This window comes from Marmota flaviventris, chromosome 1 (assembly GCF_047511675.1).
Source record: "Marmota flaviventris isolate mMarFla1 chromosome 1, mMarFla1.hap1, whole genome shotgun sequence".
In the NCBI taxonomy this organism is placed as follows: Eukaryota; Metazoa; Chordata; class Mammalia; order Rodentia; family Sciuridae; genus Marmota; species Marmota flaviventris.
The window spans coordinates 101,161,809-101,180,899 of NC_092498.1; the positions used below are offsets into that span (position 1 = coordinate 101,161,809).

The 19,091-nt window shown below is 39.4% G+C and overlaps 1 protein-coding gene across 1 annotated transcript in view; it reads left to right on the forward strand.

Moving 5' to 3' along the window:
• Nucleotides 1–19,091, forward strand: part of Hecw1 (HECT, C2 and WW domain containing E3 ubiquitin protein ligase 1) — a 411,800-nt gene that overhangs the window by 240,059 nt on the left and 152,650 nt on the right. Inside the window, exons 5-6 of the mRNA XM_027938390.3 lie at nucleotides 11,940–12,015; nucleotides 13,988–14,157. Of these exons, the coding sequence (XP_027794191.2) occupies nucleotides 11,940–12,015; nucleotides 13,988–14,157 (246 nt within the window). The remainder of the gene's footprint in view (nucleotides 1–11,939; nucleotides 12,016–13,987; nucleotides 14,158–19,091) is intronic.

Here is a 19,091-nt window from a genome sequence, read left to right on the forward strand (position 1 = left end):
CATTAGTAAAAGTACCAATGCACAAGCCACTAAATTGTTGCAGTTATGAAAGGAACACAGGGACATAAAAAGATTGTCTCTTGAGAGAGGGATTAACCTTCAAGGAGACTAAAGGAATACATTTTATACATATTTATGTTACATAAGTGACTCTACATACATGTTTTTAAAACATTGAGAAACACAGGACAAATTTCAGACAGCTACATTTTCAGATAAGGTGGTTAATATATTTTTCTTTACCATCAAAGCATCTTTCCAGATGTTTTAAACTTAAAGCAATGAATCCAATGTTTAATCATGACCTTCTATTTCTTGCTCTACAAAGTGTCTTAAAAGTCTAGAAAGACAGGAGAAATGGTGGGGGTGGCGGCGGGTGGTGGGGGGGGTGTTCCCTGCCTGCTCCAAAAGGATTTCAGATTGCTTACAGAATACATGAGTGCATACTTTTAGCCAACAAATAGTGAGACTCCAGGATCAGGTGCACTCCATGACCAGGGTAGGCACAGTAGAACAGAGGCTGCAGTTGAGAATTGAGCTCCATGTGTTCAGGTAGCTTTTGCCAAAGGAGGAGCAAGGTCAATTACACAGTTCACAGTTCCAGGGGATGAAAACTGGCCAAAGTTACTGATGATAAGTGCAATCATTGTTGGTTCTCCAACCAGGAAGACATTTATCCCAAAGTAAAAGAATACATTGAAAAAGTGTTATGGATAGAAAAGAAATAGATTGAAGAAGAAAGTGTTCATTTCCTATAGTTGCATAACAAATGATCACAAAGTTCCCTCACAGTTCTTCAGATCAGCAACCCAGCATAGTATGGCTACTTTTTCTGCTTGCTCAGTCTAGTGCATGGTAAATACCTGAAATAACACATCAGCCAGACTGAGATCTCATCTGGAAGTTCTTGGGAAAAGTTTGTTTCAAATTCATTTTTTGTTGGCAGAATTCAGCTCCCGCAGTTGTAGGACTGAGGGGCCTGTTTTCCTTGATGGCTCAGTCCAGGGCCACTCTCAGCAATAAGGGGCTGCCTGCAATTCTTGATACGTCGCCCTCTTCATCTTCAAGCCAGCAATAGTACATTCAGTCCTTCTCACTTTGAATCTCTGATTTCCTCTCTCTGTATCCACCCAGTCTCCCACATCTGGGCCCTAGATGGAAAGGGTAAAGGTTAGGTACACCTTTGTTTCCTTTGTTTGTTTTTAATACCAGGGATTGAAGCAGGGGCATTTCAATGAGCCACATCTCCAGCCCTTTTTAAATTTTTTAATTTTGAAATAGGGTGTCTCTAAGTTGCTTAGGGCCTCACTAAGTTAGTGAGGCTGGCTTTGAACTTGAGTTCCTCCTGTCTCAGCCTCCTAAGCCATAGGCATGCACCACTGCACCTAGCTGTTTCCCTTTTATAAAGTTAGCTGTGACATACAAGGCAACCTAATCCCAGGAGAACTGGCATAGTCCTAGGTTTATGCAGGACATCTACACCACAGAGGCAGGAAATCTTGGGGCTCATCTAAGATTTCTGCCTTAGATGGCTCAGAGGGGTCACCCAGTCCTCCTAAGTTAGGAATTTGGGAATAAAGGGAGAGATACTGAGTCTCAAAGGAAGTACCTACAAACCACTGAGATGCAGAAAAGTGCCCATGAATAGTTGCAACTTCTAGGTCACCCAGCCTCTGCCCTTGACTCATGCCCTTGTCAGCAAAAGTAACATGAGAGCAATGCAGAAGCCCAGAAAAAGCTGGCCCAAAGTTGTATAACTCTACCCTGTCTCCACCTCGAGCCCAGCCACCTCTCCTATGAGCTGCCAATTCCATTCATGTCCCAAAGTAATCAAGCAGATGCCCCTAACTTCCTCACGTTTCTCCTCTTTTTTTTTTTTTTGGTAGGGTTGGGGGACAAGTACTGGGAATTTAACCCAGAGACACTTTACCTCTGAGCTATATCCCCAGCCCTGTTTTATTTTAAGACAGAGTCTCACCAAGTTGCTAAATTTCTGAGGCTGGTCTCAACTTGCCACCCTCATGCCTCAGCCTCCTGAGTCACTGGAATTACAGGCATGAGCACTGCACCTGGCTCTCCATCATCTAATGAAACCCTTCTAGAAGTTCTGCATCACTTCCCCACACTTTTCAGCCTTGCTACCCTGAATCTCAAGCTGGGATCCCTCATACCAGGTCTGTAGGGTCAATGATCAACCCCCAAATGAGGATACTTGTCAGCTCTTACTGGGCTGATAGGTGAGTGTGGATGCTAGCTACCCATAAGCCTCCTGCACTGTGCTTTTTTAAAAAAATTTCTCTAAAGACAGGTTTTGTTGATAAATAAAATAGCATCTTGGCATAGATTTCTTAAAAAGCTAGGAATAGAAAAACGTGGACAAGTCTACCAGAATATTAAATTAATTCAGATGAGGGTGGCATGCCAGACAGTACATTTGTCTTCCTGAAGTTTGTGTCTATAATAGAGCCTGGATGCACAGAAAAATTATCCAGATATGTGAAAGGCAGAGATAGTTTCAGAACTTCCTTTGGTCCCTTCTTTTCTTCATAGCAACTTCTTGTATTTAAACCACCAGCCCTCATTCCCTCAGTCCCTCTCAATCCCTCCCCACAGCTACTTCCCCTCTCCCCACAACCAGCCCCCAGCCAGACCCCTCTTCAGGATGTCAGTGAGCACCTCAAGGTTGTAGATACCCAAGGCTCTTCCTGTCCTACCTTTTTCTAAGTCATGGAGGATAGAAGTCTTTCTTTATGGTCTTTATTCATCAAAACTACTATGGTATTAGTGACTATCTGATTAAAGGACTCTGGGATTCCTCTCTTTTAAGGAGAAAATAGATACTTCATAAAGAAAACTTTCCCTCTTTCTTCTGCTTATATATTCACTCCACAATCAACTAGAATAACAGGTTGATATAGTTTTTACCTTAAATGTTTCCCAAAGGCCCATATATTAACTGTTTGGTCCCCAGCTTGGCCATATTGGGAGGTGATAAATCTTTAAGAAATAGGGCCTAGTAGGAGATCTAGTTAGTAGGGATATGGCCTTAATGGAGATAATGGAACCTCAGCCCCTCCTTCTTCCTCTGTTTAACTTTCCCATCATGAGGTAAAGAGCTGTGCTTCATCATATGCTCCCCACCCTGACGTACCACCTCACCACAGGTACAAAAGCAATAGGGCCAACTGACCATGGACTGAAATCTCCAAACTATGAGTGAATATAACCTGTTCTCTTTATAAGTTGATATGTCTGATATTTATTACAGCAACAGAAAGCTGATGAACTCACAGGGTCCTTTTTAGATGTTTTAAATATGTTTAGACATGGAGAAAATGTTTACAATAGCAAGATATTTAAGTAGGAAACTTTTTTTAAAGGATACAAATATACTATATAAATAATACAAAGGTTTAGACACAGATCAATGCTTTTTGTTGGTTTTAAGGGTATGGCCTATTTAGAACTCATCTGAGGTAGACCAAAGTATCCAACAAAAGGAAATGAATTTCCCCTCCACTGTGAATTGAGGGTTCAATTTCTGGGCTCTGGCCCCTGTGTGTCTGGTACAATCAGCTAGGTGACCTCAAGCAGTTTTTTTATTGGCCTGTTTATGCTTCCTGTTCCTCATCTACAAAGAAAAAAATCAACTATGAGACAATCTGCTTATGTACTTTTTTATTTTTTTTAATTTTCTATTTCACATGCCCCTTATTAATACTGGATGGGTATTATTATTATTCATTTAAAAGATCAGAGACTAGATAACAATATAAATACACAACAATCGATGTTGATCTAATTTAGAGCATTTATTAGGTGCCAGGCTTTGTGCTAAGAGTTTATGCACATTATCTCGTTCAATTCTCAGGAGAACTCAGTGAGATAAGTTCTATTACAATCTCCATTTGATAGAAAAACAAAACAGCAGCAAAAATAAACTGAGCATTAGATCAATTGATTGTCCTGCCCTAAGCCACACAGTCTGAGGAGCTGGCAGAGAAATGGCAGCACTGGCCCCAGCTTGCCTGTCTCTCAGCACCATGTTGTACACCTGCCTATGCCCACTTCCACAGATGCCCACCCCCCAGCATCTGTCTACTCCTGATCTGGGAAATTCAACATCCATGCCTAAATTTTCAATTTCTTTGTAAAGAACTAATATAAAATATTACTTGATTATTATGCTATATGCAATCTACTTTAGGTCAATGGCCAATATAAAATATTTCAATGAACTTCTATTGTAAGGATGGCAGATTCAAGAGCTTCCAGGGAGCCAGGCCAGTATCATCAAATCCAAGGTACCATGAATCGTAAGACCAATCATTGATTTTCTTACCACTAAGCTAGAAAAACCTTTGCAATTCAAATTGCAAGATCCACCAGTGGTCAGCCAGACTCTGATTTCAGGAGCCTTCAAATGTGAAACAATGGGTGTTTTAGAATTGATAAAACACAGTCACAGAGGCCTGGTAAGTTGTGGTGCTTCTCATGAAGACTGCTGTTTCTCAGCTTCAGCTGCTTGGTGCTAGAAAATCTGATTCTTTTTTAAGTTTGAGAAGTCTACATTTTAGTGAGGCTTTCCTGTTTAAAAACAAATACTACACTTGGAACTATTTTTTTTTCAAACTGAGTAATAGTCATCCAGACAATAAAGTAAGATAAGGTAGACTAAGATGCAGTGATGGGGATGCAAAGAAGATCATTTGTCCCTTATGGATGGTGCAGTCCCAAGCTCCGTGGCTGAGGGGTTGCCAGCAGAGTGGAAACAGTTTTGAGGGTTAGTTAGAGACAACTCTAAAATATGTCTTCTTTCATTATCCTTAAGTGCTTCTCAAAGCAGCAGCATCACCTGGGAACTTCTAAGAAACATCGACTCAGGGTTCCTCCCCAGACTTAAAAAGTCAGCCATTATGGGGTGGGACCTATGATCTGTGTTTTATGAAGTCCTGCAGGTAATTCTGGTGCATGTTTAATTTGGAGACCCTCTGCACTAGGGCAAATATAGTGATTCAACTATTTTTTAAAGCAGACTCTGGATGTAGCTCAATGGTAGAGTACTTGCCTAGCATGCATGAGGCCCTAGTTGTAATCCCCAGTATGGGAAGGGAGATACCAAGAATTGTTAAGAAATATCCAGTATTTGATTAATTTAGCTAGCATTCTCATTAGCACACTGCTTCTCACACATTCTCATATCTTTTCAGTCAGCCAAATGATGAGCATCTCAAACACAGCACCCCTTTGCCCAAAGCAGATTTATTCTTGGTGCTAAAATCTTGCGATCCTGTGTGGCCAAAAGCAGTCAGAGTAAAGAAAATAATTCCTAACAAATTAACACACTATTTCCAACTCACACCATGGAAACTGTAAGAGAAATACTTCATTTTTCCCCATCCATCTCTTTTCCCTAAGGAGCCCTGAAATTGGGAAGCCTGTACTTTACCTTCAGAGCAATAAAGAAAGCAGGAGCTGGGAAGACTCTGGGAGTCAGCTTAGGAATAGCAGCTTCAGAAATCAGAAGGGAGCAGGGAGAATAGGAACAAAAATATAAGCAAAGGAGAGAAGAGCTGTCAGTATGGATGGGACGAAATGGCCCCAGGGGGTTGGTTAATGGAGGAGGGTCCTGCAACTCTTGTAATATTTAAACCAGGTAAACCAGACATTGAGTCATCCCTGGTGAATTTTGGGAAGTCACTGAATTGTTCTGAGCTCTGCCTTCACATTTGTAAATGGGGAAATGGGGTCAGAGGGTGAAAAATGCCTAATTCTCTACAATTAAAATAGTATGTATGAAAGAACTGGCTCTACGTGGCACATAATTAGTGCTCATCCTTGCTACTTATCTTCTTGCCACTTTGATGAGTCCTTGAAGTCTTTCAACTCAGGGGAGGAGATGCCTTGAATGCAGTTGATTTAGAGAGTTTTATGATTTTTTCTTTCTTTTTTTTTGGGGGGGGGGGTCCCTAAATGTGACTTGATCCTTTAGTTGATAGGCCTCTCTATTGGATACCTTGAAATGAGCTGCTTTACTGCTTAACAGTCATTTTATGAGACTATAACAAGAGAAATTTATTTGAAGGCATTCTATAAACATTTGTATTGTATGTTGTTGTTCACAATTTGCTCATTTGAACATTTCAGAAATTTGGAACTATAAGCAGAACTTGGACACTGGATTGGTTTTTTTGTTGTTGTTTTTTGTTTTTGTTTTTGTTTTTCTTTTTGGTCACAGAGCTATATTTACTTATTCCTTCTGAAACATTTATCATAATCATGAGAAGATATTAATTGAAACTTTATCATCTGTAATCATATATATCTGGAGTGGAAAATGAAGTATTCCATCAAGTTAACATTTAGTAACAATTTGTGAAAACAAATTCAATGTTTTAAGTCTTAAAGAGAAAATATTGCAGGCAAGTAAAATTTTAATTTATAGATATACAAAAATTGATGAGGGGACTGGGAGTATAGCTTAATGGTAAAGCATTTGCCTACCACACTTGGAGGCCCTGGATGATTGGTTTGAATTCATTTTAAACATATTTTAAATTGATGTGGACTAATTGTACAGATGTGTAGGGCAAAGTGTGATCTTTCAATATGTATATATAATGTTTAATCATCAGATTGTGATCATTGGCATCTATTACCTTAGATACTTATCATCACTCGGTGATGGGAACATTCAAAATTCTCTCTATTAGCTATTTTGAAATATTAGTTGTTGACAAGCATAATTATTCTATTATGTTATAGAACATTAGAAGTTATTCCTGATATCCAGCTGCATCCCTGTTCCTAATGCCATCTTGTCTCCCTCCCTCCCCACACCCCTCCTCGACTCAGGCAATCACTAGTCCACTCTGCACTTCTATGAGGTCAAATTTAACTTCCACATTTAAATGAGAGCATGATATTTCTCTTTCTGTGTCTGACTTATTTCACAATGTCTTTTACTTCCATCCCTGTTACCACAAATGACAGAATTTCATTCTTTTTATGACTAAATAATATAGCATTGAAGGACTTAAAGCTGTACCACCTCAAAATTTACCAAATTGGTATGTTGATTTTTTTTTCAAGCTGAAATCACCTGAGGGACAGTAACTTTGGACAGTAACTTTTGGACAGTAACTGAGGGACAGCCATTTGACCTATCTTTCCCTGGCTGCAACAAGATTCTCTTGAAAGGGCTTTCCTTCACATACCAAGGCTGGAAAATAGCCTTGATCACTAAAAGCTGGTAATGGGGCTACAATAAACCTAAATAAGCAAACTTATTACCTTATCTTCCACCAGCTTCTGCATCCCCTCAACCCCCTTTATCTTTTAGCTACATCCTTAGCATTGACTGCCCCAGCCAGAGTTCCATCTGCCCTGTCATCCTTCACAAATTTATTATTCTTTGTCTAAAAAGTATAAAAGTATACTGTACTCATTTCTTGAGACTTCACTCTTTTGTAAAGATGTGTATATATATATATATATATATATAGATAGATAGATAGATAGATATAGATATAGATATATAGATATATAGATATATAGATATATGTAAATGTAATAAAACTTTTTTACTTTTCTCTTGTTAATCCGCTTTTTTTTATTGGATTCCTAGATATAGCCAAAGAGTCCACATAGGCACTAAGGAGGGTAGAGGAAATCTCTCTCACACCTACAGTGTATATATACTACATTTTCTTTATCCATTCGTCCATCAGTCAGATTTTGTTTTTTAAAGGTGGTTTAGAGGCACTTCTGATTATTTAATAGATTTTATCTTGAAGGCAAAATATATTGAACTCATAGGGAATCTTTGATCAAAATGGAAAGATCAACTTTGATCTTATCTATTATCTTTGAACATAATTCCCTGCTTTGGACTGCTGATATGAAACAGCTTGGATTTTTTTTTATTCATAATGTAAATACTACTTTGCCCCTGATTTTTAGATTCCATTGAAGTCATGGAGACTTGTGCTTTTCATTTTTAGGTGAATCAGAATTATGTGGACCAGATAAATAGATAAAGGCTCAGTGAAGCCATGAACTTCAATTTCTGGCAACATTTTCAACTTGGTTTTCAATAACTAGAGCCTTGTAGGAGAAAGAATTCTGTAATCATTTGAGAATAATCATGGGTGTGTAAATGAAATTACCACATCAAAATCAACCATAACTTGGCCAGGGTCCTGTAGGAAGTGCCACATATATTACAAGGAGAGTCTCCAGCTTTGACCCCAAGGAGCAAACCCAGAACTCAACTATTCTGGGATGCAGTTCAGAGAGTTGTTTGAAATCTCCTCCTTTAGCTACAAAATGCATGCTCATTTTACATTTAACTTTATGTTTTTATGTCTATTTTTAAAAATAAAAAGCTTTACTTAAAATTTTGAGTAAAATTGATGCTTCAAGGCAGACACTCTTCCCCCTGGGCACATCCACCTACCTCTAGGAATGAAAGTGCCCATCTGAGAAGTCCTGGGAGGCTGGAAGGTGGAAGAAGTAGGCCATCATGCATATATGACTGAGTGATTAGACACAGTTGAGTATTTTTAGAAACAGCCTCATCTTTCATGCAGTGATACTGTGAAAAGAAAAGGTAGAATCTGAATAATGTGGTAGAGAGCAAAGGCTGAAGTAGCCTTGTCAACAGAGCTAAAAGTCTCCCTACTGTTGAAACAGAAGTCTCCCCTTCCACCTGCCACTAGAGTTGAAAGCCCTGATAGCAACTCTGCTTTCCTGAACTGCATTTTGATGTTTGTTCCAAAGCCATGCAAATTCATACTTAAAACTTTTACAAGACAGCATGAGAATGGGAGTAAGAGAGATGCATCTGATTTAACCCCAAAGGCCTTAATTCAACTCCAAGATCCTTGCCAGTTCCCTAGGGAATCATCTGCATACCACCAACAGGCTTGGTTAGGAATCTGCTAAGCCATTTGCCGAGTAGGCTTTGTTGTGGAAACATTTATGAGTGACTGCCAGAGCTGTGTCTGAGATGCAGGGGCAGCCTGACCCAGCTCCAAGTGACTGGAATAACAATCAGACCTTGGACACAGACCAAAGGGAATGTGTCAGACCTGAGCAGACAAGCAATATCCCTACATCCCTTATGTCCCCACCTCTCTACCTCAGGTCACTTCAGGGTGAAGCTATTTTGGCCGAGCCTTCATGTCACTCTCACAGTCAACAAACCATAGTAGAGTCTGTCTGAGTGCAGCAGATTTCTCAACCTCGAACGTGCCTCTGCAGCTCATCTCCAACAAGAAGTCGGAGTGTCCAGCCTTCCTAGGCCCGGGCAGACATTTTTACTTCCTGGAAAATAGTTGTCACAGCTACTATTGTTTCCACTTTTATATCATCAGACTGGGGCTCAGGTGATGTTGTAAATAACATTAATGAAAAGCCAAGTTTTGATAGAATTTTAGGGAGTCTTAAATAATATGAGTTTCCCTTCTGAGCTTCTAAAACTTTAGTACTTTTTTTCTGTTGATAGACACAATTTTTTTTTAATTCTCTAACTTTTAACTGATACATAAAACAGCATGTTTATGGAGTACCCTGTGATGTTTCAATACATGTGTACACTGTTTATAATGCTTAAATCAGGGTAAACACATCTATCTCCTTAGATATTTATCATTTATAGTGAGAACATGTAAAATCCTTTTTTCTAACTCTTTGAAATATATAATACATTATTATCATCTATACTCACTCTACTGGACAGGAGCACTCCAGAACTTCTTATTTCTGTCTAACTGTAACTTAGTGCCCATTGATCAACCTTTCCCTACTACTTCCTCTCTCCTGCTTTAATGCAATAAATATTAAAAAAAAAATAATAACAACAAAAAACCCTCTTTGTGCATAGCCTGAATAGCCAGCAAAAGAATGTTTAAATAAAAAGAACAAAAATATGCATGCTTTTAAAAGGAAGGAATCAATATAGTGTCCTTTGTTATCATTGCACATTTAAGTTAATTTTAGCCTGGCATGATATAGGCAGTTTAACCCACACCTTTTAAAAATGTAAATTGAATCCATTCACTATAAACTTGTATTTTTACAAGGCTCTGTGAAAATGATGGTTTTTGAAGTTTCCTCAAAGAACTTATATATTAAGAAGAAGACAGGTAAGTATGGCAATTTTTAAGCTAGCATTAGGAACCAAAGACTTCAACAATTCGTTCTGTCTTGGTTAGGCAAGTATAGCACTGTAAGGGAGTTCATCCTGCCTAGGTCACCTATTACCTTTGCCCAGGCAGAGTTGAAAAAGAAGAAAATTACATAACATTAAGGGATTTTGAAGCCCTGATTGTTCCCTGGAGGACTGGCCATTTAAAGAGTTAAAGATTGGCCTATCCTGAGAATGTAGTCTCATTTATTTGTTGGTCATTTCTCTGTGTCGGCCAATCAATGGGAAGAAGAAACACAAATTAGAAAGGAATGGTTAGTCAGCTTTGCATTTCTGTGACCAGAATACTTGGCAAGAACAACTTAGAGGAGGAAAGATTTATTTTGGCTCATGGTTTCAGAGGATTCTGTGGTCAGCCAGCTTCAAGCAGAAACATCATTGTGGAAGAGCATGGTGGCGGAAAGCTGCTCAGTTCATGGCACCCTGGAAGGATTGTAGCCAAACTCACCAACCCCAGCTACGTCTTACTCTGTTTCTTTATTATCAAATGGGAGTCTAAAAGTCAGAAATCTGTTGAAGAGTTTGACAAGCTCCTATCTCGCTTGATGCCAAGCCCCACTGCATGTGCCACCCCCATTGGTTCTCTCTGCTGAGCAGCCCAGCATCACTGAGATGCACCTCACACCTGAGCCTAGCAAGATTTGCCTGCAGAGTGTAGCCAAGGTTACAGGTCTACCAGGGATGCCTATTTCTACAGGAGGAAGTAGTCTAAAAACCCCTTCTTATTCCCTTGAGCTGAAGCTGTGAGACCTAGCAATTTACAATCATTAATCTCAGGAGGTTTACAGGAACATTCAATCACACCATCAAGAACACTCAGAGAGGAGAGAAACAGAATAAACCCAAACAATCTACAAAGGGACTTTGAATAAGAGATTATTGGATTTTCCATTTTTTCCCCTTCTTCAGTACAGATTATCTTCTTAAAAATGGATACTGTGCAGATTTACTTGATACTCAGATTTTTAAAATTTGTTTTCTGTAAACAAAACATGTTCAAAGGTATCTAGGAAGACTTAATTCTGCTTTGGAATTAATACTTAAAAATCCTTTCTGAGAAAAGTTTTCCTAGGAGAGAATGGAAACCAGGACTCAAGCAGTTTTGATTAACCAATCTATGTATATTAAACAATGTTTGCAAATACCTGCAAGACTGTAGATAATCCATGTAACAATTATGTTCTGAAATTTCCCAGGAAAGCAATTAATTAAATTAGAGAGACTTCAGAGTAACTTCTTAATGCCATGTTCGGGTTCCTCCCTAATGAACAGTTTCCTGGAAATCCCTAAATAATAATAATAAGTGGAGATACAGCAGTTTAACACTGCACTTTCCTAAATGAAAACACATTATAATTACAATAGTGAACATTTATTGACCTATCATTCTACTGCCTTAGGCCCTGCCTTAATAAATACTTTTTGCAAATTTGAATCCGAAAAAGCATTGTTTGCATAAATAGTTACAAAGGAACTATAATATCACAGTAATTATGTTTGTTGATTTCTCTGAAAAGTACCCCTCACTCCCATTCACAGATCCTCCCTTACCAGGGAAGATTAGGTTTCCAGCTTATTTTAATCAATGGTTGTCCAGTGAAATCACAATACTGCTCTCTTCCTTGTCTGTATTTGGAGAAATAACAGTGATTTAGCCTGTTTGTGTTGGATTGTGAGTCTCTGTTTCAATGCTTGTTTTGCTTGTCTCCCATTTCCCTTCTTCTTACAGATTTTTAAAAGCATTGGCTCTGATGAGACCGTCCAAGGGCAAGGAAGTCGGAGGCTGATCAGCTTTTCTCTCTCAGGTATGTGTTGTTCACCTAGAAGCCTTGTGAAAAGAATGAGAATGTCAATCAAGAGTAGGAGGCCCCTTCAATTCGACTCTAACCTACAAGTTACAAGTTACTCAACCTCTCTGTTTCTTGAATTCTCCATCTGTAAAGCTAACATAAAAAGTAATCTACTCAGTTCCCCTTGACCTAATGAAGATAATGGAGCATTCAGTAAGTAACAAATGTAAAAGCACTTTGAGGTGATGGGAATGGAAGATGCTCTTCTGCTTTTCCTCCAAGATCAAGTATCAATAATTGAGAGTTTACAAAGGGAAAATTGGGGAGAGCCAGGGGAGAAGCAGCGAACCCTTCCTTTGTCTAATAAAACTTCCAGTGGACCCCAGTTAATAAAACAGATAAGACCATTTCAAAAAGCACATTCATGGAAAAAGAAGTGGAATCCAAATAAATTCTTCTAATTTAGTTCATAGTATTTTAGCTAATAGTTGAGTAAGTTAATTGTTAGTTTTTGTGAATGGACTATGGTTCTATACTATCTTAACAGTGGGGAAAACTAGATAAAGGATGGATAGGGCATCTGTGCATCTTCTTTGGGACTCTTCTATAAATCTGAAATCATTTCAAAATTAAAAGTTTAAAAGAAGTCCTGAGCAACTTTGTTTAAAATGATATGTGAGGCTCAAGACTTCACATACTCCATTCCAACTCAGTGGGCTTTAAGAGAACAAAATGCCATGAAGCCCAAGGACTCTGTGGAGCACAATTTGAAAACTACAACCTTAACTTGTCAAACCAACAAATGTTACAGACCATGAATGTCAGAGATCAGAGAATAGGATACTTTATGCTTGAGCCTCCTTGGGAGATGGACAGCAATCTGGGGCTTTTCAAATCAAAGTGAGCCCAGTAGAGCAAATGAGTGTCTAAAGATCCATTGACAATATTAGGATGTGTCTGTCCAGGTTGAAAAAAGTGAGGGAAAAAAAGAACTCAAAAATTTGGTTATTACTAGATTAAATCAAACAACTTGTGACTTGTCATTCTCATGTTCTTGTAAAATGGTTGAGAAACAACAATTATTAATGCCAATCTCCAAAAAAAAAAAAAGTAGGAATAAGGAATCCTACACAATTGTGTACAAGAAACCAAGAGGAATTTTCCCTAACCAAAACTCCAGTGACGTCCTATAGCCCAAGAGGCATGCCATACAGGGCAGCAGAGCAGGAATAGGGAAGGGACAAAGTCTCAATTCCTTTATCCCCATTTTGCTTCTGACTTGCAGACCTGAGCTCACAGACCTTCCAGAGGAAATAAAACCCTTTCACTCCAACATGCTTCACAGACCTGATAAGATATCAATGGGGCTTATCTCCAATAGTCTCACAATATATTATTTTTCTTACACTTAATCCAAAACAGTTCCCAGCAATGAAATGTGACTGGTGACATAAAGTTGGTAGCTAAAGGAGAAAGCCTGAAATGGTAATGAAGCTCTAACACTCAGTAGGTATATATGCGTCTGTGTGTTTATTTCACTATGTTTGTTTAGGGAAAAAATGCTGCTGGAAGTATCAAAATGAATTCTATGATTCAGAGAAAGACAATATAGAAAGATCAGCTAACCTATAGCTAAGCAAAGTCTGTGAAGCATCAAAAAATTACTAGATGCTGGTCATGTCTGAGTAGTTGGATTCATTTATTACAAGGACTTCTCACCAGAAAGCAATTTAGTATATACACTAGTAAATGCTCCAAATATATGGAATCAAATGTCCCATAACATATGCTAGTAAATTTTCCAAAAATAGAGGGATGTGTCTCCAGATAGACTCATCCATCCATGTTTGTAATCAGGTAGAAAATATTCCAAAATTTGAAAAGATTTTTCCACATTTTAGATGGACTTTTCTCTTTCTATAATGCCCGATATGCTACTTAACCTCATTAAAACATACTTCAATTAAAATATTGCTCTATTTTATAGATTTCCAGGCGATGGGATTGAAGAAAGGGATGTTTTTCAACCCAGACCCTTATCTGAAGATTTCTATTCAGCCTGGGAAGCACAGCATCTTCCCTGCCCTTCCTCACCATGGACAGGAGAGGAGATCCAAGATCATAGGCAACACAGTGAACCCCATCTGGCAGGCGGAGGTAAGTGCCAGGAGCCCTAAAAGGGGGTCTGAGGAACATAGCCAAGTGACTGACCCTAACCTTAAAGCTTATGTGATTTTCTCTTCTTTTATGGGGCCTTAGGTTCTGGGGGTATCCCCCTGGCTCTGAGACTTCTGGTCTTGGGAAGGAGCTGCATTCTCTGTAGATTGCTGCTCTTAGGGATCTAATCCAGGCTGTCCATTGACCTTGGATCTAATCAAGGCTGTACTTTTGACCTCTGCCTTATACTCTATCCACTGTCTTTCCTGGAGCCTCCCTGCTCCTTCATCCACACAGTTTGCTGAAGCCTGAGAGTTAGGCAGCCAAATGGGTTGTGACAGCTGCTCTCAGTAACCTCTGATTCAGAACCTGTGCCTGCAAGCAGGATACACTTTCTCTGTGCCCTTTGTGTGGGAGAAGGAAGAAAAGTGTACTCAGCTGAGACTTGCAGTTTCTCACAGCTCTTCCTATGCATGTGGTCTTCAAGCAAGAATGCCCAAAGGCGTATGTAGCACTCTAAACCAGTTGCACAGATCCTAAAATTATCAGGTTCCTGAGACCGGTAAATTAATGAGTCCTAGAGTATTCCTGATTGTGTTACATATCATATTGCTTGATTTAAACAGTTATGAAATCTAATCACTTATCCATCTTGGTGGTCTGAATAGTTCCAGGCAGATTGTTAAGAGTGGTGAACAGTTTGATTCATCTGATAAGGCGCTTCTCTACTTCTGAATGTGTCTCCTCTGCCTGCCAGGAGATATGGGATTCCTCAACAAAGTCACATGTCAGACTTGACTGTATAATGACTAAGTCCTCTCCTAGAGACATGCAGAGAGTTGTCACAACCCATTTGGCTGCCTAACTCTCAGGCTTCAGCTTGAAGTTACAACCAGCAAACTGTGTGGATGAAGGAGCAGGGAGGCTCCAGGAAAGACAGTGGATAGAGTATAAGGCAGAGGTCAAAAGTACAGTTTTTTGCCAGGCACAGTGGTACACGCCTGTAATTCTAGCAGCTCTGGAGGCTAACACAGGACAATTGCAAGTTCAAAGCCAGTCTCAGCATCTTAGCAAGGACCTAAGCAACTTAAGGAGGACCTAAACAAATTCATGAGACCCTGTCATAAAATAAAAAATAAAAAGGGTTGGGGATGTGGCTCAGTGGTTAAGTGCCTCTGGGTACCATCTCCAATACAAAAAAAAAAAAAAGTACAGCTTTTCAATCACACAGACCAAGGTTCAAATCCCAGCTTAGCCAGTTAAGTTTTGTAGATGTGAGAGACCTATGATCCTCTATTAGAGGCTTGGATTCTCCTCATCTGCCTGTGACTGATGGAGATGTGCTCCTGCTCATGGCACTTGTTTCAGACAAGATTACATCCTTTATTATTCAGAACAGACCCCCTCGGAGGTAGAACTTTCAAGCATCCTTGACAAGAAAATGTAATTAGAATTTGGGAGCAGACCTGTTTCATTGTCTCTTAAATTATACCACCTCCTTCCTCAGCTTAATGACCCCTCTCCTGGGCTTCACAGTAGAGCTCCATTAGAGCTCAGAAGTGGGCATAGGGGAAATAGAGCTGTACTTAAGCGTGCTACTAGCTTTAGTTATCAACAGATTCTAAAACAGTGTCCTCAGCATGAAATAATGAATCTTAAATCATTTTTTCCTTTAGTCCTGGTTATTCTCACCAGTTACTTCTGGGCTCTTCACTGCATTCCTAGGGATAATACAAGATGCTACAGGAATTAATGGCATATGAAAAAAACGAAACCTTGAGCAGTTTATTTAAGACACTTAGTCATGAAGGTGTTATAGTCAGTCTTAGATTACATTTGTAAAATCCACACCAACAGAATGGTTTTTGGCTAAAATAAGTCAACTAGAATCCACTTGAAATTCTAAAATTATTTCTGACTCTTTGGTTTTGTTCTGGCAGGATATTGACAATCACTCCCTTATTCTCAGCTTTGCATATACATTCTAGAAGAAAAACCTTTCCCAGCAGACACCTATTGCCTGCAGCATGACCACAGCAGGATGGAAAACCTTAAGTTCCACTCTCCTGACTGTGGTAGGGAAGGCAGGGGAGAAGGTAGTCAGACACAGGTGTTGAATAAACCAGTCCAGAGTGTCTGTGGTGTTCTTCATCTTCACCCCCCACTGCCTTTCACCTCAGACCCTATGCCGAGGCCACTCTCTATGGCTGCTGTCCCAAATATCCCTCGTGCTTTCACACAGCCATATCTTTGGATGCTCTTTAACTCCTCTTGTGGTTTTCTAATCATACATCCTTAATTAACCCAACTACCAGCTTTCATGCAGCCCCAAGTCTCAGCCCACTTCCCATATGGGGCATTCTTTGACTCTCCCACCTCAGGTCTCAGGAGGACAGTGCTTCCTTGTTCAGACTTTCCCATCACAATTTCAGATTGTCTTGTGTCTTCCTCATAAGACTTTGAACTCCTCAGGAAAAGAGATTACATCTAATTCATCTTGGCATCTCTAGTTCCTGGAAACCTACTCATAATAGGTTGTTACCATGTCAAGAAATGTTCTGAAATAAAACCAGGTGGTTTGCCTTCAGAGCCTGATGTTGACCAGTTTTGTTTGTAGGTGATTGTGAATAAATCCTGGAAGAATGTCGATCACGTAAATCAGATACTCAAAGTGGTCACCACACACACACACACACACACACGCACACACGCACTTTCATTTAGGAAACATTGGTTGAATAGTATGTAGTAGAAATAGAAGCCACTACAAGGACACAAAGATGATTGATACAACCTGTCAGATTGTGGAAGAAGATATTATAATGAAATAAATACCCTAATCAAAGAATGAACAAAATGCTACAGGATACAAAGGGGAGATTGCCAAGGGCCTGAGATAAGATGTCACAGAGGATGTGCTGCTAGACTTGGTCTTGACAGAGGATGAGATGCTTTTCAGGGTGGAAAGGGGAGTTCTAGGCAGAAGGAACAGCATATAGAAGGGTACTGAGGCATCCCACAAACACCTAACGTACCATTTAAAACTGTGTGACTTGAGCTCATGGTGTGTACAGACAGGTGATAGCAGCTGGGCTGGGCTTACTGCAGTCACACACAGTCAGCATGGATCCACTATTCCTTACACATAAAAGCTAATGTTGGCTCCTGGGTCTTACACTGCAACTTAATGAATGAAACGATTCCCTGCTCCTACAGAATTACACAAGTCTTTAAATTTCTATGCAGGAGGGTAAGTGAGAATCAAACTGTCCCACTTTCTGTGTCTACTGACTAATCTACAAAGGACATTCAGTGAGAAATCATTGAAGTTGCAAAAATATCCCTTAATGTGCTGTTTGAATGCTAAATTTATTTCAACAGCTAATGTTGCATCAAACTCTTACACATGACTTTTTTGAATGTCTGTAACAAGTTTGAAACATTTATTTTTGCTGATTAAAACATGCTCAATCTTAGAAAATTTAAAGTTCCTATCAGAATTTTTAAATAAGAAGAGAAAACTAAGAGAAATACATATTAAGTGTAAATGCAAACTAAAATAAATTTAAAAAGAGACTTCCACATTGATGGATCTATCTCCTCTTCGTTATTATTACTGTAATTAGAAGCTATTTTCACCCAGGGAACACTCTTCTTGATTTTCAGGTCTGTTTACTTTCCTGGATGGATATAATGAGCACTTATAAGATTATAGTTATACAGAGAAGTTAAACAGAAACAGCAGCAAGTAAAGAGGCTAGGCTTCTATATTTGGAATACTCCTGTAGAGAGTATATTTAAACCTTCAAATAAAACAAGGAACTCCTAAACAAGAATTTTCAGAAATATCAAGTGAACTGAGTCAATATTAAACTATGGCCTGAGGCCATGGTGCTTATGAGCTTCCCCCTCATTCTCTTGGCCTCTGTCTTCAAGCCTCATGCATGTACTGTCAGCCCGTGCCAATCTGTCCACAGAATGAGATGAGACTGACAAGGCCTAGTTCATGGTGCTTATATTCTAATGTGAAAAAAAGACCCCTCCAAAAAAAATGAACAATAGAATTTCAGTGGTAGATAAGTAATCAGAAAGAAATAGCACACTGTTAAATGAGATTTACATGACTGAGAGAGGCTTCCTCAGATAGCAGTGGTCCCACAAGGCATTTCTGAATTGCTGTCTCCTGAACTGAGAAACCAGACTTGGAAAGAACTGGTTAATTCTGCTTTTTGGACAGAGGACACAGCTGGTGTGAAGGTCTGAGGGTTATGAGCTTGGCACATTGAAACAAGCAGAAAGATCATTGTGGCTAGAAAACTAGGGCTGGCAGCGGGGAACAAAATGAAGTTGGAGAAGTGCAGGAGCCAACCCACTGTAAGCCATGGAGAGGGCTTGGGATTTCATTCTAAGGGTAATGAGAAGCCATTGCAGTGTTTTTAGTAGGGAAACATCATATTCTAATTAAAATTTTATAAAATCCTTCCCACTACTCTGTGTGAGGTGGATTATTAAAAAAAAAAAAAAAACAACAACATTGGAAGCAGTTGATTTATGCTTGTGGCTCTGAGGAAGCAGCACATGGCACATTAACTCAAAAGCAACCAGAAAAGCTGGCTAGAATGACCTTTAAAAAAAAAAAAAAAAGCATTTGTGATGACATCAGACAACGCATCAAGTCCCAGAAGGAAAGGAGTTTCAAGCAAGCCCTCTGCCACTGTTCCCATTGAGAGGAATAAGAGGGTAGGCAGAAAGATGCTGACAAATGAAGAGGGTTTTTGCAGGCTCACAATGCTGAAGAGACAAAATTGGAAGTTCTAGATTCTCCAAGAGACAAGTACCCAGCAAGGCCCCAGGTTCTCAGCTGGACCCCTGGCTGACTATGGTGTAGGATCAGAGCAAATCTGTCATGGAAAACTTCAAGACAACTTACACAG